The sequence below is a fragment of the Onychomys torridus genome, chromosome 6 (genome assembly GCF_903995425.1).
Source record: "Onychomys torridus chromosome 6, mOncTor1.1, whole genome shotgun sequence".
In the NCBI taxonomy this organism is placed as follows: domain Eukaryota; kingdom Metazoa; phylum Chordata; class Mammalia; order Rodentia; family Cricetidae; genus Onychomys; species Onychomys torridus.
Window position 1 is genome coordinate 53315407 of NC_050448.1, and position 21892 is coordinate 53337298.

The 21892-nt window shown below is 41.4% G+C and overlaps 1 protein-coding gene across 4 annotated transcripts in view; it reads right to left on the reverse strand.

Moving 5' to 3' along the window:
- Golim4 (golgi integral membrane protein 4) overlaps positions 1 to 21892 on the reverse strand; it is an 82730-nt gene that overhangs the window by 15451 nt on the left and 45387 nt on the right. The window contains exons 3-12 of one of the 4 annotated variants that reach the window (XM_036190859.1): positions 21421 to 21470; positions 19514 to 19567; positions 17661 to 17811; positions 14910 to 14992; positions 14089 to 14172; positions 8110 to 8265; positions 5262 to 5501; positions 2632 to 2879; positions 1739 to 1821; positions 325 to 434 (exon numbers count right to left, since the gene is read on the reverse strand). In XM_036190859.1, the coding sequence (XP_036046752.1) occupies positions 325 to 434; positions 1739 to 1821; positions 2632 to 2879; positions 5262 to 5501; positions 8110 to 8265; positions 14089 to 14172; positions 14910 to 14992; positions 17661 to 17811; positions 19514 to 19567; positions 21421 to 21470 (1259 nt within the window). Of the gene's footprint in view, positions 1 to 324; positions 435 to 1738; positions 1822 to 2631; positions 2880 to 5261; positions 5583 to 8109; positions 8266 to 14088; positions 14173 to 14909; positions 14993 to 17660; positions 17812 to 19513; positions 19568 to 21420; positions 21471 to 21892 lie in introns of all 4 variants that reach the window. The other 3 variants (XM_036190858.1, XM_036190860.1, XM_036190861.1) reach the window with 3 other exon arrangements.

Here is a 21892-nt window from a genome sequence, read left to right on the forward strand (position 1 = left end):
AGAGTGGTGTATTTTGCAGGGGAAATTTCCATGTAGCCATCCCTGAAGCTCTGTTATAAGAACTGTCACATTGAGACTTTCACCCCAAAGTTCTACTGTGTTTAAATGCGTAAGAAAACTAAACCAGACTCTCTGGATGTTTTGATCCGGTTTGACTGACCCAGTCTGGCGGTTCTGAATTTTCACTCTTTTGTTCCTTTGTGTAAGATGTCCTCCTCTGTCTGATGAGAAAGCACATCTGGAGCCAGAAGCCTGAGTCAGACACATTTTCTTCCCACCTGCCCTGTGAGTTACTAACTGTTGGGACCAACAGAGGAAACTTACATCAGCCTCAGCTTCGGGGTCAGCTTCTTGGGGTCCTGGTTCATGAGGTTCCTGTCTGTTGCCTGGCTCTTCTTCAGCTTCATCTTGGCGTTGGTTATCTCGCTCATAGGCTATCAAAACAAAGAAACCATAATCAGCCCTGAGTGGATCAGGCAGGGGTTTCCTCCCACAAAGCAGCCGATGGTGGCTTCCCTGGAGATCACATCAATCTATCTCACCTCCATCTTGAGTAGTGGTATGTCTCTGTCTTATTTTGCTTTTGTTTTTATTTTTATTTTTGTTTTCTGAACAGTTCTGTCCCTTTTCTGGACTGTATGTCAAATGGATGGGTCAATGTCCCGTTCTATCATTGTTAAGGGATGTTTATAGCAGACACTGACATTTCCCCACTAGATATGAAAAGAATAATCAGGACTCTCATAATAAAAGAAATTCTATATGATTAAATTTTTTTGGTTAATGTCAGAAAAAGTTTTCCAAAATTAGGACATTTAAAAATGGACAACAACGGTGAACTCAGAAGTAGACAGATTGCGGCCAGAAAACACACCCTGTGCCTGTATTGACATAAGAGTTTAAATTGATATTCTTTGTGTGTGGAGGGGGGGAAGTACTCAGATTAACAGAGCTATAAGAGTACACAAAAAAATTGTAAATCATTTAAAAGTAAGACATAAGAGAGAAGGTTAAGTGTACAGAGAGTTACTTAGTCTGGACATAATAAAGAAACAGGGGAGCCTGCTGGCGAGACGCAAGAGCACAGGGGGACTTATTAAACAAGAAGGGAGCAAACAGCTCTCAGCCTTATGACTAACAAATGGAAGAAGTTAAAGTGACCCATGGGGCATGTGAAGGCAACCATTTCTTGACTCCTAGTGTTGTAAAATACCACAATAGGCTGCTGATTGAGTGAGTGCATGCCCTGGCTTTTCTTTAGACACTTTCTAGAAAATCAAACATTGTAAGAGTCACTGGTACCAAGCAGAGTTAACTTCAGCTCTTTCTCCACAGGAAGCAGATTTGACAAATTTCATACTCGATGTTTGCCATAAATACAAGCAAGGGCGCCAGATATCTAAGCTAAGTAGAAAACAGAGAAAGTTCCTAAAGAATACCAATCCTATGATTCTTTGTCAGAAACAACCATTAAGCACATAATGAGATTCAACAGAGGGGAGAATGTTGTAGGAAAAAAACCATTCTCTTCATCAGTTTTCACTAGTGCTAAATATTTTTAAAGCCAGGACTCACTCAGACCACAAGTAATAACAGCATATGCACAATCGAGTCACAGCAAGTCTCGGTATTTTCTAAGGTATGCACTCTGTCTGTGGATGCTATGGAATGTGCTTGTGGATATGGTGTGATATGAGCGAGTCACTGGACTGCAGGGTCATCATCTGAGGAGCCTCACCTCCTCCCTCTTCTTCGTGGATTCCCTGGTCCTCGGCTCCCTGCACGACGTCATTCTCCACAGCATTGGAATTAACTTGCTGCCTGCCGGGGACATAAATTCAGAAGTAAAAATTAACAGCCACGGTTTGGAAAGGTCATTTATCTTTCAAGACGGGAATAAAAAGGGATTTTCAACTTTTAAAATGAGCCATAACTTGTTTCTGAGATTTAGATACACGCTGAAGTACAGTACTGACACCAGATACGTTTTCAAAGCATACCATGAGGAGGTAAAATGTCATTTCATGATGAATAATAAAGTTAGAACCAAGGTGGCTAGTCTATTTTGGGATCTATTACTTTTATTTATTATTTTGTGGGGTTTGCGTGTGGTGTGTGTGCATGTAAGTTTTGTGAGGTGTACCAACATGCTACAGCACATGCCAGGTAGTCCTTAATGCACACTGTCCTTAATGTCAACCTTGTTTGAAACAAGCCCCACCCCCCCCCCCCCCCCCCCCCCCCCCCCCCACTCCACTCCCCTTTTGTTGTTTGCCTCCACATACTCCAGGCTTTTCGGCTCCTCTCGACATCTCTCATCCTAGTGTACTAGCCCTGTACAGGCTGTGTGCCACGGTACTTAGATTTACAAAGATTCTGGGGATTTGAACTTAGGTCCTAATGTTTGTGTGTCGAGCCCTTTATCACCAAGCTACCTTCTCAGTCCGTAACTACTACATTTCAGAAGAAAAAAATATGCTAAAAATTAAGTACCTAGCATTTAATTCCCTAATTTTTTTCCTACCTTGTCTACATGAGCAATATGAGCCTGCCCTCCTGCTACCCATACACAAAGCTGATTTGACACCAGAGGAAGGACTGTCTACACCCACCCGGGGAGGGGCAGGCTACCGTAGCTGCTGAGGGTGCTGGATATCCTCATGCTCTGCCTGCTTCTGCTGAGCCACCTCTCTGGCCAGGAGCTGCTGCTGCTGCTGTTGCCGTAGCAAGTGTCCATGTAACCTCTGTTGGTGCAACGCTTCCTGGTGTTCTCTCAGCCTCTGGGCTTCCTCATCCCTCCTTGCCGCCAGCCTCTGCTGTTCCAGCTGCTCCTCATATGGCGAGCGGAATTTTGTGCCTGCCTTGGTTGAATGGTCCATCTGGAACAAAGAGAGTTGATGCTAAACCAGAGGGGCTGGACCCTGCGGGCACTCTCTTAATTTTCTTGTCAGGGCAAACACAGGGGGTAGGGTGGGCCTCTTAACACTTTACGGCAGGTGACCCCCAATTATCCATAAAGTTCAACATCTCATAATTTCCATCTTTCTCTGAATGGCCTCGGCCTTCTTAGAGCAGACCTGCCAGTGGGAAGGCCGTCTCCAGTGTGTTCCAGCTCAAATGGAACAGAGCACAACACAAGACATCAGTTCCACCCTTAATTAAATTTATGCTCAGAGGTTCTGAATCAAGTTGGCACTTGGTAACCCCACACTAATTGCACAATTTGTGAGGCTAAGGCTTTGCCTAGGAATAGTTAAAGACCCAAGGATGCTAATTAACTCCAACCATGGACATGGCAGACTCAGGCTAAACAAAATGTCAAATATCAGCTTATATTGGGGAAGCAGAGGGGAGAAAGAGAGACAGAGGTAGAGATGAGAGGGAGGGACGGAGGAGGAGGAAGAGGGGAGGGAGAGAGAGAGAGAGAGAGAGAGAGAGAGAGAGAGAGAGGGCCTGTGTGCAGTACTATTCAGGGGTGAGTGTGGGTGGAAGCCGGAGGAGAACCTCAGCTGTCATTCCTCAAATGCCACCTTGTGGAAGCTTGTTTAAGACAGGGTCTCCCATTAGCCTGGGACTTGCAGAGTTAGCAAGGCCTTTGAGCCCCAGGAATCTGCCTTTCTCTGCCACCTAGAACTGGGACTGAATTACACCTTGTTTTATGTTTGAGTTCAAGGACATTGAACCTGGGACATCATGCTTGCAAGGTTGGCAAGTTACTGACTGAGCCATCATGCCAGCCCCAAAGAAGAGATTTTATATAAATAAACTATGCATGGATGCAGAAAAACATTCTGATTAGAGGAAAATCAAACACAGCAGTTCTTAAAATTCTGCTCCCCGATGAGTTATACATCTTCCTTCCCTTACCTCCCCAGTTAAAATACACACACTCAATTGTCAGCAAAAGGAAAAGGGCAGAGTTGAGGACCACGGGGCCAAGGGGAGGATGGCAGTGGTGTTGGGATACAGAGTTTGCAAGGATGTGAGAGGCAACAAGAGAGGTCTTCATATCTACTAAGGCTGAAGCATCAACAGCTTCCTGTCTCAGAGACTAGGTGGACAAATAAAGCCTCAGAGTCACAAAGAAATCATCAGCATCCATGAGCATTATCATTGGGTATGAGTTTGGAGATGGTGAAGAAATGTCCCTGGCTGTACTCAGTGCTGGTTGACATGAAGTGCCTTTAAAGACACTGACTGTTTTTGTTTGTTTTGAAAGTAGGAATGTGTCTCAGATGTCAGTGACAAGCTGAGGAGGTAGTACCTGAGGAGAGACTGGTAAAGGTGCTCACTCAGGGATATGTGTGTAAGTGTGTAAGCAGCACGTGTGTAAGTGGTAAGGCGGTAAGAGTCTTTGAGTTATCTTTGACAAAAGCTAGCACTGTAGCTGGAAGTGAATGACCAGAAGGAGGACTCTTTGTCACAGAAAATAAGACAAGTATTTCCACATCAGGATACTCCAGGTGGGACTTAGGCATCTTCTGGGGATGCACCCAGGTGGGAGCTCACCTGCTGCACTGTCAGGGATATGAGGACAAGTCTCTCCTGCAACACTGACAATGGGAATATAGAGGTCTACGAGGAGCAATTGTTCTGGATCACCAACCACCTTCTGGAGCTATAATGCCATTAGTCTTACAGCAGAACATTTAAATACAAGCCAAGAACATTCAGTGAAATCTTTCAAAAACATTTGTAGAGACTGATTCATAGGGAGGCTTCTCTCTCTCTCTCTCTCTCTCTCTCTCTCTCTCTCTCTCTCTGTGTGTGTGTGTGTGTGTGTGTGTGCCTCAAGCATCCTTCTTTAAATGCTAAGTCACCTTGCTTTTAAAAACACAATCTTGCTGGGCGGTGGTGGCGCATGCCTATAATCCCAGCACTCGGGAGGCAGAGGCAGGCGGATCTCTGTGAGTTCAAGGCCAGCCTGGGCTACAGAGTGAGTTCCAGGAAAGCCAAGGCTGCACAGAGAAACCCTGTCTCGAAAAACCAAAACACCAAAACAAACAAACACAAAAAACAAAAAAACAAAACCCCACAATCTCTCTCCAAAACCTGGACTTTCTTGTTAGGCTAGGCTGGCCAGTGATCCCCAGGGAGCCACTGGCTGCTTCCCCAGTGCAGGACTACAAGAGCACACCACTACATCCAGCATTTTACACGGAATCTGGGGACCGAACTAAGGTCCTCACGCTTGCATGTCACTGACTGAGCATCTCTACAGCCAAATTCCCCATCAGAGAGAACTTTGAGTACCCATGCACCTCAGCTTGAGGGCGGCCATCCAGAAGGTGGGCTACATCCTGGCCCTGCTGATCTCGCCACTCCCGGTCCTGCTCCTCTGGTGAGGGATCATGTTCTTCCTCTAGATGCTCTGCCTGCCCGACCTGCTCCATTTCCTCCTCCTCCAGGGCCTTCCTGTGCCCCTCTTCCACCTGACGCTCCTCTGGCTCTCTGGGTTCCACTTGGTTCTGCTCTGCCGGAGCCTGAAATCCTGCTTCCTTCTGCATGGAAGAGAAAGGTTTCTCTTCTGTTCTCCTAGGCGCTGCGTCATGGTTCTGCCACACCTCGTTATTGAGAGACACCTAAGATAAGCACAGCACACACACACACACACACACACACACACAAAAAAAAAAACTATTTCAAAAGTCGTGACTTTTACTACCACATTTAAAGGGCTACAGCCTAAGCACAGTCCTAGAGTTTAGAAATGCATACAACTGTGACGTGAAAAAGAAAACAGGTGTGATGGAATTATTTAATTCTCACTGTGTCATTTCCCCCTAAGACAGAAATAATTTAGGTAAAATTCTATCTCAGAGAATAGTCAGTGACCAGGAAAGTGAAGCGTATCAGCAACCATGCATCAGGAGAATGCTTCCCCCAAAGGCAACCTGACTCCAGCTTTCCTTAGAACAGAAAGGAGATAAACAACAAGCCGTACAAGAAAATCCCAAACCCTCAATCCTCCTGCTTACGGCTTCTGAAAAGTTTCTTCAAGGTCAACTTCCTTCTCAACAGATAGTGGAAAAGACTAGGATACCATGTGAGATTCAGTGGATGAAGGAGTAGGTTGCTTTCTTATTGGCTTCATTAACTAGTAATCAGAGGGACTTACATTACCAATAGACATCCATGTTATTTTAAAATAGTTTCAGCTCAACAAGACACAAAGTATTCTTTGTTACAATGTTTCAATTTATGCCAGTGTTTGTTCGTGTACAGACACACAGCTGTTGATGCTGGAGGTCAGCTTCAGGGAGTTATCCATGTTGGATGCTGAGACAGGGTCCCTCCTTCGGGTCCAGGGGCTCACGAATTAGACTAGACTGGCTAGTCAATGAGCCCCATGATCCCCTTCACTAGCATTCTAAGCACATGCTACAATGCTAGGCTTTTTAAAGGGGTGCTAGGGATTGAATTTTGCTGACTTATTTTTCCCGGCCCAATAAAATATTAATGTTTCTTATTATATCTTCTGTAAACTGAAGTCAGTCTGTGTATTTATTTTACACTGTCAATACGGAAAACTAAACCAATAAAAAAAAACTTTTTAGAAAATGTCTTCTCTGAAATCTGTTGAGTCATATCCATATTTTCTATAAGTTTCCAACCTTCCTTTGATCTGTATTAGTTAGGAAGATAAAAACACTAATAGGAAAATCTGTAGTGCCCTTTCCATCTTCTTCAATCAAAAAGAAAGTTACTTCCTTGGTCAGATTAATTTCTTATAATTAGATGCCTAGGGGACCACACCATGAGCAATCTGAAATGGGAAGTCCTACTCTGAAGCTAGCAGGGATATAATTATCACTCTTAAAAAGGTCAAGAGAGTAAATCATGAAGCAGGGAGAAAAATTCTTCCTTGAATATCTGGGCATGTCCACAGGTGTACATTTTGATAAAGTCTTCCGGCAAGTTTGCTACAAAACTGCCTTGTAGAAAATATTTCTCTCAAGGGCTTAAGTACTTTCAAACACTGCCATTTATCCCCACTCTGTCCCTGTGAGGAATGTTAGGGGCAGATAACTACTATCTCCAACTCACAGGTGGAACAAACCAAACTCCCAGTCATCAGACAGTGAACCCAATGAGCTAGAAGTCAGCTTGGCAGGGCATAGAATCAAACGACAGACATGTGATCCCATCCTGCCATCTTAAACTTGTAGTTATAAATCCCCAAGAAAGGACCAGATTGCAAGGACCTCAAGCCTGTTTGTGAAGGATTGCTTTGATAATGCTAAAAACATTCATATGCGAATTCCATCGATGTTGACGTCGTTACCACCATAAACTGGCCACTTGGAGACAAGACTCTCAACCATTTACTGCAAGCCAATCACAGCAAGCATGTGAAGGGCAGAGAACACACACCTCTTTACCTTCCTCCATTTGGGTCCTGTGAATTAAACTGGGGTCATTAATCCCTGAGGGCAAGGGTCTTTAACTGCCGAGCCATTTGCCAATCCATACAAGTAACTTGTAAGAATTAGTGATAAGCAAGACCACACTGGTGATGCTCCCCTTTTGAAACATACTCAACCAAGTCTTGATTTTCATGAAGAACAAGAATAAAGTGGATCACAGTTGGGTTACACAGGTGTTTTAATATGATTTTGGCATGCTCTATGCAGACCCAGCAGTGTAGCAAGTCCCATTATATTAATGTTAATAACAAAGTGGGCTGCCACATACTATTCTCATGCTATTTAAAACCTTTTCACCTGCTCAAAGGAGAGAAAAGTCATCTTACCATCAAATATTCAGATACCAGAGCTCCTTTAACACATGTAAATTTATAATAGAGAAAAACAAAGCCAGCAAAGCCTTTCCCAGGAAATGCTACAGCTTTAATTTATCAGTGTTTTTTCCCTAGCTGAATTGGTTAGAAATACAAATCCCCAGGCCAAACCTCAAAGGAACTGAACTGGAAAGTGGAGGTGGAGCTGAGAAGCCTGCATTTAAACATACCGCACTAAGGATGTTAATGTAGAAGAACTTCTGGGAATCTGCATGGAAGGAAGAGTGGGCTGTACAGAGAGTATTTCTCCTCAGGACAGCTGCACAGGGCACGCCACCTACCAGGGACCCCCAGGTCACACCCCTCACCTCTCTTAGCTCTCCTGTCGGCTTCTCTCTTATGCTGTATCCTTGTGGAGTCCCACGGGGAAAGGTGACATTTCGCTGCTCTGCTGGGTCAGGATTTCGAAAGCTCGGAATCCTGTTCAGGGTATCTTTCAGCTGTTTATATTCTGCAACTTGAGTCTGCATATAAACGGTACAGTTGAGAGAAAATTGCACAATTTGATGAGAAAAAAGAGACAATGTTCACAGATTAATTAATTAGACAGGCTCTTAGGTTCACTGGATGACTAGAAAAACATTAAACCTAAGTTTGTTAGCAAAGTTGCAGACTGTCTTCATGCATTAGTACTTCCTCTTTGGTCATGCTTGACCATCTCTGAGCACATGCAAATTAGAGTCAGAATTAAAAGACGGAAAAATATCCAAGACATGTTAGTTGCCCAGGCTATGTGAGTCAAAATCAGAACTTTGTCAATCATACTATTATAAATATCATTAATAAAGGATGGCTACGGAATCAATGTTTTATCCTATTTATCTTATCATATCTACTTAAAAGACTTACATGATTATTCAAATTGAGACTCAGTAACACTATGTCCTGAGTTATAACTTCCAATGGACTATGTATCTATCAATATATCTATCTATCTATCATCCATCTATTGCCTATCATCCATCTTCTATCATTTTATCCATCTATTTTCTATCATCTTATCTATCTTCTATCATCTACCTATCTTCTATCATTCCTCTATTATCTATCTATCTATCTACTGTCTATCTATCTATCTATCTATCTATCTATCTATCTATGTTTACCCTCTTATCCTTAGTTGATTTATGTTCATCTATCTATCTATCTATCTATCTACTGTCTATCTACCTATCTATCTACTGTCTGTCAGTCTATCTATCTATCTATCTATCTATCTATCTATCTATCTATCTATGTTTACCCTCTTATCCTTAGTTGATTTATGCTCATCTATCTATCTATCTATCTATCTATCTATCTATCTATCTATCTATCTGTGTTTACCCTCTTATCCTTAGTTGATTTATGCTCATCTATCTATCTATCTATCTATCTATCTATCTATCTATCATGTTTACCCTCTTATCCTTAGTTGATTTATGCTCATCTATCTATCTATCTATCTATCTATCTATCTATCTATCTATCTGTGTTTACCCTCTTATCCTTAGTTGATTTATGCTCCTCGGGTCCTTCACTTGCTACTTTCAAGCTGCTTTCTATACTGTGCTCAGAGGTAGCAGAGAGCAGTGAAATGGGGGGAAATAAAGCTGGGTTTCTATTCATCAGTTCTGAATGTTAAATTGAGAAAGGCAGTGTGTGAGCACAGGACTAGCACAGGGCTAGCCCAGGGCTAGCACAGGAATGCTCTCATACTGGTGCATCTGAGTATGTTTGAAGTGGAAGGGACAACAGTCTGTTGCTTTTTTTTTTTTTAACAGCTAGAAAGGTAGAAAATAAGCCAATAACTTTAGCAAAATCAGTAGATACTGCACACACACACTTCATGCACACTACCACTCTTATCCTAAAACCAGAATTACTGTGTAAATAAACACTTACACAGAACTTTTGTTGCTCCATAACTAGGGAGAAGCACTGTTTTACCTCCTTTTAAAAAAATGTGTTTATGTATGTGTTTTTGTGTACGTATATGATATGCATACAGGGTATATGAAAATATGCATAAAAGTGTGCATGCACATGTGGGCACATGTATGTGGAGGCCAAGGTCAATATCAGGTGGCTTTCCTCTGTTGTTATTCATCTTACTCATTTTTTGTGGGTGGGCACTTTTCTCGGGCTAACTACTTAACTTCCTTTTGATCTCAGTTGACTAGTTTACTTAGTTATAAAGGAACACAGGATATATACTAGATTATGAAGATTTTTTAATTAATTTTATTATTGTGCAATGTATGATATATATGTCTGTGTTTCTCTTTGTCTCAGCCTCTGTCTCTGACTCTCTCTCTCTTTCTCCCTGTGCGTGCGTGCGTGTGTGTGTGTGTGCGTGAGAGAGAGAGAGAGAGAGAGAGAGAGAGAGAGAGAGAGAGAGATTGCATGCCACAGCACATCTGTGCATGTCAGAGGACTTTCTTTCCATGTCTAAGACAAGGCTTCTCATAAACCGAAGCTCACTGATTCAGCTTGGATGGATGGCCAATGAGCTCAAGGGTCCACCTGTCTCCAACCATCTCACAGTTGGAACTATGTTTATGCTTCCACATCTGGCCTTTGCTGTGGGGACTGGGGATACAAACCCAGGTCTTCATGGTTGCATGGCAGGCACTATACTGATGGAGCCATCTCCCAGCTCTGCTTTGTCTCTTCTAGTTCTCAAAGAATGAAGATGTTAGCTAGCTAAATATGTATCAGAGGAGTACTCTCTTATAATTTGTATAAAAGTGTAAAATGTAGCTAACAGTGGCCAAAAAAATCAATCAGAACATTTAGGAATCAACTTTTGAGATCAAACAACAACAACAAAAAACCCCAATGGCATTCACATAGTAAAGCTTTTATGTGGAAGGATATACAAAATTCAATTTCCTGCATTCTTTTTCTTTTTCTGTTCCTCCAAGGCAATAGTTCTCCACCTGTGGTTCATGGCCCCTTTGGGTGTTGAACAATCCTTTCACTGGGGTTACCCAAGGTCATCTTCATATCAGAAATTTATTATGATTCATAACAGTAGCAGAAATACATATACAAAGTAGCAATGAAAATAACTTTATGGTTGGGAGTCACCACAACATAAGGTACTGTATTAAGGGGTCACACAGCATTAGGGAGGTTGAGAACCCACTGCTCTATGATGTGCAATCCATGAAGGTAATCGTCAAGTTGTGGTTTTGATATCAATGTATATTAAGGACCATATTAAAATATGTAGAGACTGTGGCCTCCACTCTAGAAATTATACTTTTAAAACCATTTTATTTTTAAATTATGTATATATACATATATGTCTCTGTGTAGATATGTGAACAGCAAATGCAAGAGTGCTTGGTGGTCAGAAGAGGATGTGGGATCTCCTGAGCTAGAGTGGTTTAAGTCTCTGAATGTGAGTGCTGAGAAATGAATGTAGGTTATCTGCAAGAGCAGTATGTGCTCTTAACTGCTGAGATATCCCCCTAGGCCCAAGCAATTATAGTTCACAAGGTCTGACTGAGAAAGGAGGGCCCACACACCTGTGCTGCTGAATAAATAAGTCTCTTCAACACGACTAAGAATGTGACTTTGATACCAGGCACCAGAGTTACAATTTTTGGTGGGTGGGTACTTTTCTCAGGCTAACTACTTAACTTCCTTTTGATCTCAGTTTTCTAGTTTACTTAGTTATAAAGGAACACAGGGACATACTAATTATGAAGATTTTTTTTAAAATTAATTTTATTATTGTGCAATGTGTAATATATATATATATATATCTGTGTTTCTCTTTGTCTCAGCCTCTGTCTCAACTTTCTCTCTCTTTCTCCCTGTGTGTGTGTGTGTGTTTGAGAGAGAGAGAGAGAGAGATAGTGCATGCCACAGCACATCTGTGCATGTCAGAGGACTTTCTTTCCATGTCTACTGGATTCCGGGGATCAAACTCTGCTTGAAAGGCTTGTGTGGCAAGCATTTTATCCACTGAGCCATCCATAAGCCCAAGATTAAACAAAGTTCTCAACCATATTTAAAAATGAACCTGTCAAGAAAGAATCTCCAAAGAGGATTTGCATAAGGTGTAGAAACCAGAAATAGCAATTTTCCCTTCCTTGGAGATTTGGATAAAGTTCTGACATGATGTTATTTACTGAATGTGTGTATATTTGAAGTTTGATCTCTTTTATAATGGCAACAGGAGGTTGGTATATTAGAATGTACTCAGGTCCTAAGGATGGAATTCTCATAAATGAAGTTACTGCCCTCATAAAAGGAATCCAAGACAACACAAGAAGCCAGGAGCCAACATCCCAAAGGAAGGTCCTCATAAGAGTCTGAATGTAGGCATTGGAATCTGGAACTCCCAGCTTCTGAAACTATGACAACTTTGTTGTGTCTAAGCCGCCAGTCAATGGTATTTTGTTACATCAGCTCAAATTAATAGTGACATATGGCTCTAATTAAGGGAATTAAGGGAGGCACTAAGTTATAGCATAAGTATTAAGACAAAACAAACAAACAAATGAAAAACAACAACAAAAACTTCATAAGGCAGAACTTTGATCACCCTCCAATCAAAATACTTGGAGTTAGAAAAGCAGTTAAATATACTAAATAATTAAATAGAAAACTATACATATTTTTTGCTGTGTATATAAAATTACTTTTCTTTATTGTAAGATTCTTTCAGGGCTGGGGAGAGGAAACCAGGTGGATTCCTGGAGGTGACTGGAATCAGTGAGTTCCAGAACAACGAAAGACTGTCTCAGAGTGGAGGATGTCCTGAGGAATGACACTTTAGCTTCCACTGACACACGTGTGCACACAACACATGTGTATAATAACAACAGAAAGTTCAAAAACTGGCTCAGTAACACTGCTAATGTGCTTAGTGTTAAGAACTTGGTTTGGGTCATTAAACCAACCATTTTAATTCTATTTCTGCACATTTTCAGATTGATGCTTATTGTAATATTTATGCCTATTACAGCACAGTGTTCAAATCAGCTTACCCCATTTTGCTCTGTGAACCTCACAGAAAATAACACTTGACACGTCTTATGAAGAAGATGTGAAATGCAATGGTGTGTGGAGTCAACCACTTCATATATAGGTAAAAAACCATCATGAGCAACAGAGTAGGAGAGAGACACCCAGTTGACAAAGGTCCCCAAGGAGGGGCGGCTCACAAGGCCCTACCCCTAGCTGTGGAAGCTATAGGCAGCTGATGGCAGCCGGGAGAGGGATACTCAAAATTCTCTGAGTATTACTTTCCAGTGTTCCACCATCTGTCCCATGCCTGTGCACACATAGGCAGCTGAAGTGGGCACAGTGAGGTAGAAGGAAAATGGAGGACATGAAGTTGGGAGGGGATGAGTTGAGGGTTCAAGGGAATTTGAGGGGGAAATGCTAGGTGAATATCATCAAGTGTTGTATACACGTAGGAAATTATCAGCGACTAACTTAAAATATTGAAGAAAAGTTAATGTGAGAGTATACTTACAAAATTAAAAAGCAAAATGAATCATTTTTGTGTTAAAAAAAAAAAAAACCTAGTCCCCTAAATGCAAAAAGAAATGAGTCTTTGAAATAGGTCCGAGCTCAATGCATTATAGCTGTTGATAATTTTATGAAGGCAAAAGCGAGTGACTAAGCCAGGCACTCCCAATTCTCTGGCTCTCAAGCTCTGAAGCACTCCTTAGATCTCTCCTTAACAAGCTCTCCATAGCTCGTATTTGATTGTTCATTCAGTTAACAGACATATGGCAAGAGCCTGGCTTATGTCGCCGGTGGGCTACTCTAGTCTCTGAACAAATGGAGATGATGACTGTTGGCCATTTTCACTGACCCTTCTGCTTTTCTGGAATATGAACAGCCCTATCTAAGTCTTGTCCCAAAAGGAGTCTATACATACAGGCTGCAATACTGGGAATAAGGGGAGGAGAAAAGAAAAATCTGGGGATGGTTTATTGAGGTAGTCAGCATCACACAGCCCTGTATCCTCTTTCCTAAGACAGGACCCAGGCTGGAGAGGCGCAAAAGTCCGGATTCACGGGACGCGCTTGTGAGTTAAGTATCAGAAACTTTCCTGTAGGATGTGGTAGAGGCAGAAACAGTCATGTGCCAAAAGCAATGGAAAGTTTATTTAGTAGTCTCTTCAGTGACTTGGAGAAGCATGCATTGTCCCCAGGATTAGCAGTGCTGTCAGAAGTAACTCTCTGAAGACTGTGTTGTGAAAACCTCCATGCATAAAGGAATTCAGAAGTAGTAAGCAGACCTGAAAAGGACCCAACAACGGCTGCTTCCCTCCTAACCTGAGCAGCAGCCAGTGCACTCTTGTGGTCTTCCAAAGTCACTACAAGCCGTTCATGCTCGGAGAGTAAATTCTTATGCTGTTGCTACACAAAAAAGAAGTTCACACATTGAGCTGAATTCACGTCACAAAACATAACTCTCTGGTGTGGGCTCCCAAATGTTATTTCCTTGTTGTTGTAGCAGCCTTTGTTATAAGTTTAAAAATCCCTAGCGAGAGGTGTGATTGATGTATGGGGTATATTCTAAAATCTATCAAAAGGGCTACCCAGATAAACCTTTCACTAGTCACCATCCGCTCTGGTAAATAAAAACCATCTTAAAGTGTAATCAGCCAATAAAAGAATGAGTTCAGTATTTTTTTATACAAATAATCAGACACCCTAGGCCACTTTTAGTTTATGATGCTGAAGTGGCAACAGTTATCAGATATACTCCAGGTATTGCAAGCCTATGACGGTAATCTGGGTTTGCAAAGCAGATCAATTGGGAATGAATTTGAAAGAAGAAAAACACTTTATTTTTATTTTTTAAGTGTGTGTGTGTGTGTGTGTGTGTGTGTGTGTGTGTGGTGGTGGTGGTGGTGGTGGTCATGGGTACGCATGTGACCACAGAGGACAGAGGAGGACATTGGATTCCTTGCAGATGGAGATATTGCTGGTTGTGAGCTATGGTACCGGGAGCCAAACGTGGTTCCTCCGCCAGAGCAGCAAGCACTCATAACCTTTGAGGTCTCTTCTCAGCTTCCACGAAGGACTTTGGAAGCCGTTCTGCAAAATGAGAGAGACAAATTCCCCAGCGCCAAAGTCTGATTTCACCTTACCTTGACATCTTGAAGCTGTGTGTGAATGTCTTGGTGTGCTTTTCTTAGTTGTTTATTCTCTTCTCTCAAATTATAGACAGTTTCTGTTTTATAACAAGAACAAGCTTACGTGAATACTGGGAATTCTCTAGTTTTTTTATGCCATTATTTGAAACCCGAAAACTTATTTGAGAATGTGTTTTGGACTTTAACAGTAAAATGCTCCAAATCAACAAAAGACTGTATCATATTCATGCAGAGCATGGGTTCAAAGGTTCACTGCAAAATGACCTGGTTCATTGGCTTAAGCCTCTGGAAATAGGCTATGCATTACATATAAAGTCAACAATTTTAATCACGCAGGTGTTGAAAATGAAACATTTCTGTTAATAAATGAGCCCTTGGGACTAAATGTATGGGCAGGTGCTCTCTGATTTGAGGATCTTTACCAATGAAAAATAGTTATAAACAGAACAGATCCTTTCTCATAGCATGAATAATTTTCACATCTCCTCACAAGGTACTTCAATTAGAGACAATAGAAACCCTCCTTAACTGATAGCCTCCAATTTTTCTTACTGCTATTACTGAGTTCTTGGTTAATCTAAATTCTACTCTGAGTAGGTCTTTTCAGAGATAAAATGTGGGAGTGTGGAATCAGAGGTCCTAAAACCTTCTCTCCAAGCTCTGTTCAGTTACCAGGTTCCTCTTGCAAATTCTAGATCTACCTCTCTAGTTTTATAAATTCTATCATTACATGTGTTAATTTCACAAGTTAAGTGCTATTCAAACACACAAACTTAGTGGTTTTTGAAAATTTTGCCTACATAGTCTTCTCCATATTTGAATATTCATCAGTGTTTAAAGACGGATCTAAGAATATCTGGCAATATTAGGCCAATGATTTTGTGGCAATACATAAATAACATAAGGGAAGCTGAATGCTGGCAGGGTGATTATATAACTTATTTTGGAAGAGGCAATGCTGTGAGAAAGAAAGGGAGCACAATTAATACATGAGCCAGGACAGCAGGCATTATATAAACCTAGACTGCCCCAGGCACTGTCCTCATACAGGGATACTTCAGCAGACAAGGCTCCATCTCTGCAGGGTATGTTAAGCACTAAAGGAGAGTTTCAGTCCCCTTGGACAGTTTTACTTTTTTATCGCCCCTTCTCAACACCTGGGCACAGGATTTATGATGACATTTGGGGAAAAAAATTAAGAAGAAAGTAGGATCAGGCCTTCCCATCATAGTGGATTTTTCCAGAAGTCAAAACAGGACACTACTGGCCATCTCTAAGGACCTTTAGTGTACTACAGGCTGCATGGGGCTTTTAACACTTGAACTACCTCAACTTGACTAGTTAGTTCTGAATTTTAGTTTGCAGACTTAGTGGCTTCCATGCCTTCCCTGGGCTTCTGCCAGCAAGTTTTGCTCAGCACCCTCCAGTTCTTCATATGTTGAATGAAACAAGACACCTGGCTCCTTGCCTGCAGGTTTGTGAGGAGAATTCAGTAGAACCATCCACTGGAAGGATTTCACCTGGTCCTGATACATTACAGAAGTGTGTTATCAGCTATTATATTCATAATAATCAAGAGCAATTATCTGTTTCCATGCTGTCAGCCTTCCTTGGGAGAGAGGGGGAGAGGTCTAGATACTCTTCTTGTATCGAATTACGATACCCAAGATTGCCTGCACTTCATCACCTAGCCACCGCCACCGCTGCCCTTCATCAATCACAAAATGCTTTAACTTTGTTGCCTAAACCTTTGACCCAGAGTCATGTCTTAGCTCCACTTCGGCTTCTGGGATAAAATACTCTGGCCAAAGTACCTCGGAGGAGAAAAGGTTTACTTTACTTCACAGTGCCAGGTTGCATGCCACTCCTGTGGTGAAGTCGCAGCGGTGGGAGCTTGGGACATCTCTTCACATTGCATGGATAGACAGGAGGCAGAGAGGAAGCGAGATCTAGACTCAACTCCCTCAATCATTTTCATTCAGTCTGGCCAGGACTCAACCCATGAAATGATGCTGTTCACAATCAGGTTGAGACACTACTCAACTCAGTTTCAGATCCCTTCCAGAAACTTCTTCCAAAAGTTGATTCTGCAAGTGTGGTTTTTCACTTTCTGTCTCTCCTACATGGTGTGTGTGTGTGTGTGTGTGTGTGTGTGTGTGTGTGATGTCTTTTCTTAAGGATGACCAGCTCTCTAAGGCTTCCCACCTTTCTACTTTTGTCCTGGGTGCAAAGTTCTGAGGCTAAAATACCTTAGTAGTCAGAATCACATATATGTATCCTCCTATTTTATGTAGCCCTGATTTCATCTATATGTACTACCAAAATTTTACTATATATGTATCTTGCTTTAAAAATAATGAGAAAGAAGATGGAGAGATGGTTCAGAGTTTGAGAGCTCTTACTGCTCTTGCAGAGGATCCTGGTTCAATTCCCAGCATCCACAGGGCAGCTCACAATCATCTGTAACTCCACTTCTGGGAGATCTAATGCCCCTTTGGGGCCTCCAGAGGCATGAGGCATGCTAACAAGCTAATAGTGCACAGTCATATGGGCATACAAAACGCCATATAAATAAAACAAGAACTTTAAAAAAAATGGCTTATGTGCATAAGAGAGGCTGCTAATCAGTGTGACTTCTGAAGTACATAATACAAAGACTTCCAAGGAGCCCAGCGCCTGTGTGTAGCCCCTGTGTGTGTTCCTGTTGAAATGGCAGACCAAGGCATCTCTAGCCCTATCAAATACCTTTCAGCTTAGAAAGTTCTTGTTCCTTCTCTTGCTGAAGCTGCAGGTATCTCTGTTTGTGGTCATTGAACGTTCTGCTGAAGTCTTCCCCTTGCCTTCGATGTTCCTCTTCCAAGTCACTGTGCTGTTTCTTCAGCTCCTCATGCTGACTCTGCAAGATGAATACTTGAGCAAAGATGCATTCTCAAAATCACACGAGAGTCTGTTTCTTGGCTGCATGGCCTTTCTCTCATCAAAAGGAGATAGTGAATGATGGTGTGAGCTCAGGTAGGGTTGTGTTCTGCATGGCCTTTCTCATCAGAAGGAGAGAGTGAATGAATGAGGAAGTGAGCTCAGGTAGGGTTGTGTTCTGCATGGCCTTTCTCTCTTCAGAGGGAGGGAGTGAATAAATGAAGAAGTGAGCTCAGGTAGGGTTGTGTTCTGTTTGTGTAGTTCCTCTTTGTTTCCTTTCCTCTTCAATTGAGACCATGGGAAAACATAAATCTCCCCTTCTAAAGGTCACTGAGAGGAAGAAGCTATCATCAGAGATGAGAAAGGGTGGAGTGGGGTGGGGGAATCTGAGGGTATTCAGATTCAAATTACTGTAGAAACAAAGTAAAGGTAACAATAAAACTTAGCCTTAGCCACTTTGTGTATTTTCCAAACTTAACCAGCAAGCTCAAGGTTCCACAGTCTTCATGGGAGGATTCAGGGCAACTCTAAGCTTAAGCTACTCAAATCTGAAAATGCTCAAGACTCTTTACAGGATAGTATTTGTACATATCCACTTCCATATTTTCAATCATTTCTAGATTGTTTGTGCTATCTAATTCACCATAAATACTGTTGGCTGCAATGCCAAGAAAGGGCAAGAAACAGTCTGATTATGTTCAGTATGCACTCAATTCTCTTCTAGACATCTTAGAAATACACAAAGGCAGGACTTTTGAACCCAAAGGACCAATTTGTTCAATAACTCTTTAATTTTCAGTCTTCTAGTAAACCAGTTTGAGAGAGAGTGGTGGGTATAGAGGAGATGGAGAGGGAGAGGGAACTGACTATCTTCCCTTTGGGGAAAGTAATGAACTGTTTCTAGAGTTAATTTTTATTTATTTGATTTTACATTATAATTCTACACAGACATCACGAGTTATTTAAATTCTACATTCTCCAAATAGTTATGTGGAAGATGCCCTGCTTTAAGTCATGTACCAAACTCGTGAATATGGGAGAGGCTCTGGTTTCAGTGGGAAGTGTATGCTCTGCTGATGTGAAGGCATAAAAAACACTGAACTAACACACGGGCAGAGACCATGGCAGGATTTGTGCACAGTGCTGGATGCTCTGCTATTCCTCTCTCCCAGCTTGACGGAATCAATGACTCTCTCCCTTCACTTTTTTGTGGTTTTGATCTTCTTAACTCTTGATAGTGAGTTTTAACCAGAGCCCAAGGAAGATATTTAGATAATAAATTGTGTTCTTGGGGTAGATAAAAGTACATCTCTTAAACATTAGCAGCACAAAGGAAGCTTTTGAGTTGTACACACTCCAGTCTGTCTAAGATAAAAGAAAAACCACCACGAGAGACCAAGTAAACACTGAACTTTAAAGACACCAAAGAGAACAACATTGAAAAATGGCTAACCAGAGAGCCCAATTATTGAATAAGAAAATGGGCACTATATAAGCCAGCTTTTTGTATAAAGGTAATAATCATGCTGAGGAACTAAAACTATAATTTTTAGCCAACTATGACTCTAGACACTAAGTCAACTTTCTACAAACCTTCTCTTTTATCACATTAATGATGGTTAATTAGTTCAAATATTGCCTACTCCTTTCTTCACTAATATAGGACACGTTAGGTTACTTACTTTCAGCATCTGATGCTGGACATTCAATGCACTGTATCTGCTATTGGAATCTTGCTGTAAATAAAAGAAAATCAAATCAACAAAGAGAGCTGATCTGGGTTTTTGCCAAGGACAGCTTGACTCTCGCTTAATAAGAGATTTTCAGTTTTGCTTTGTAAGCTAACATAAATTCTGTGATAGAGAGGATATATCTTGAGGGCCATCTCCTTTATTTATTTATTTAGCAGTACTGGGGATTAAACTCAGGGCCTTGCAAATACTAGGCAATCACTCTACCACTGGGCCACCCCCTAAGAACTCCTATTTCTTTATTTAACAGCAGAAACAAGATTTCACCTTTCTCCTGGGTTTGTTAGAGTTTAGTAACATAAAGAATGGGAATAGAATCATAACATGATGAGTTGACAGGGCTCTTAGAGATAATTTGGTTCTGATTCTTATGATCTAAAGAAGCCTAGTGGCCCAGACACACAGTGCACTTCTGAAAGTCACCATTCTGGCTAAAGACAGAGTTTAATGCCCAGAACAGCTAGGAGAGATGGGGAATACACCAGTTAAGAGCAGGCCTCACAAACTCAGCATGTCTTAAGGGAGGAAGAGAAGGACCCTTCTTTCCTCAACTGTAGTGGGCACTCACATAATCTTCATTTTACCCCCAGGGTGAAAAATCGGAACTGGAGCAAGTAGTGCGCCAGCAGCAGAGGGGGGATGGAGCCCAAGTTCATGGTGGCTGACCTCTCCCTTCCCAACCCATGTTCTAGACCATCCCTCCTGCATTCTAAGGGAGCAGAGCAGCTGTCCACACAGGCTTCCCTTCCCGGTTTCAACATCCTAGGCTGCCTCTCTCGATCAGCATACTGAAGACATCTGGAATCTTCAGTCTCCCTTCATTCCTTAGGCTGATTTATCTTTGCATGGCATGCCCCTGCTGTGCTATGTTAGCACACAGGTGCACAGCTGTGTTTTCTTTTCATAGCTCCTAAAATCAGCTACATTTTTGCTTTATCATCTCATCCCCTTCCTGTTTTCTTTTTAGTTTATAAAGAAATTACATTACAAAATGCACAGTCATATGATTGTATGCACACAGGTCTGGTTGGGTCTTCTAAAAGCAAGTAGGAGTTGAAAGCTTCTCCCAGGCAATCCAAAGAACTGACTTTCCTCCATTTTGAAATCCCCAAACACTCATGTTTTATTCAACTAGCACTCATACATTTCTCTAGTGTTAAGAGAAAGATTGGCTTTTTGCCAGTCAATTCTAACTTTAAAATATTTTTAAATGCCGACATCATTCATTCTGTCCATAATTCATTCTTCAGATACTTGCAAATGTCAGCACTAAGGCAGATCTCCTGTTTGATAGGATTTTGTAAAGGCAAACAGAAATCTTACATGTCATAGAAAAGAGACACCATGAGCAAATAAAAGAGTGAATAAAAATGACCCCCACCCCCTCACCCTCCCACCCCATGCTGGCCACAAAGACTAGCACATATCTGTAATCCCAGCACGAAGAAGTAGAGGCAGGAGGTAGAGGGAGGAGGATCAGGAGTTCAAGGTCATCCATTGCTATATAATGAGTTTGAGGCCTTCTTGGGGAGAAGAGAACCTATCTCAAAATTCCAGAACCAAACCAGTTAACCAAACAAAGCCTTCACTTCATATGACACAGTGAGGCTATCTCAATTTATAGCTAAGCATCATTGGTGTGTCCAGATGCAAAAAAAGGTAGGTTTTAAATGAGAAATGCTTCAAGTTTTCCTCTTAGGATTTCTATATTATTTTTTGTAACAAAAATGCATGTTCAACCTACAATGCTAGTGATCGATAGAGTAAAATTTTTCACAGTAAAAATTTCTCAAGGTTCATGAAAACAAATTAAAAGCCAAATCAGAGCAAAGCCTTACCCTTCCTTTGTTTAGTGTTTCTTGTGCTTCTAACTTATAAACAAGGAAATCTAGGAAAGATAAAAATGCAGAGAAAGTAGTAAGTTATTCCATTTAAAAACTTTTAAACATCCCAGAGAAAAAAAAAGTTATACTTTACTCAGACTTGCAAAAAATATTTCCAGTTCAAATTAATCTATTTGGGGCAAAATTAATTATAAAATAATAATAAAAAATTAATCTATTTGGTGATTTATGTATTTCAGTTTACCTCTCCAACTTTGGAAAGCAGATGACAAAGGAAGTAGTCTTCCGATTCCCTTTCTATATGCAAAGCCTGCATCACCAGAATCCGTGTTTGAATCAGTGACTAATAGCACACTTACAACAGCACTGTGAAAAGCTGCCTTTGAAACTGAGAGGCAGTGGGTGCATCTGGAGACACAGGTGATTTATCGCTTCCCACTAGAGGGCACACTAAATTCCTTCAGGA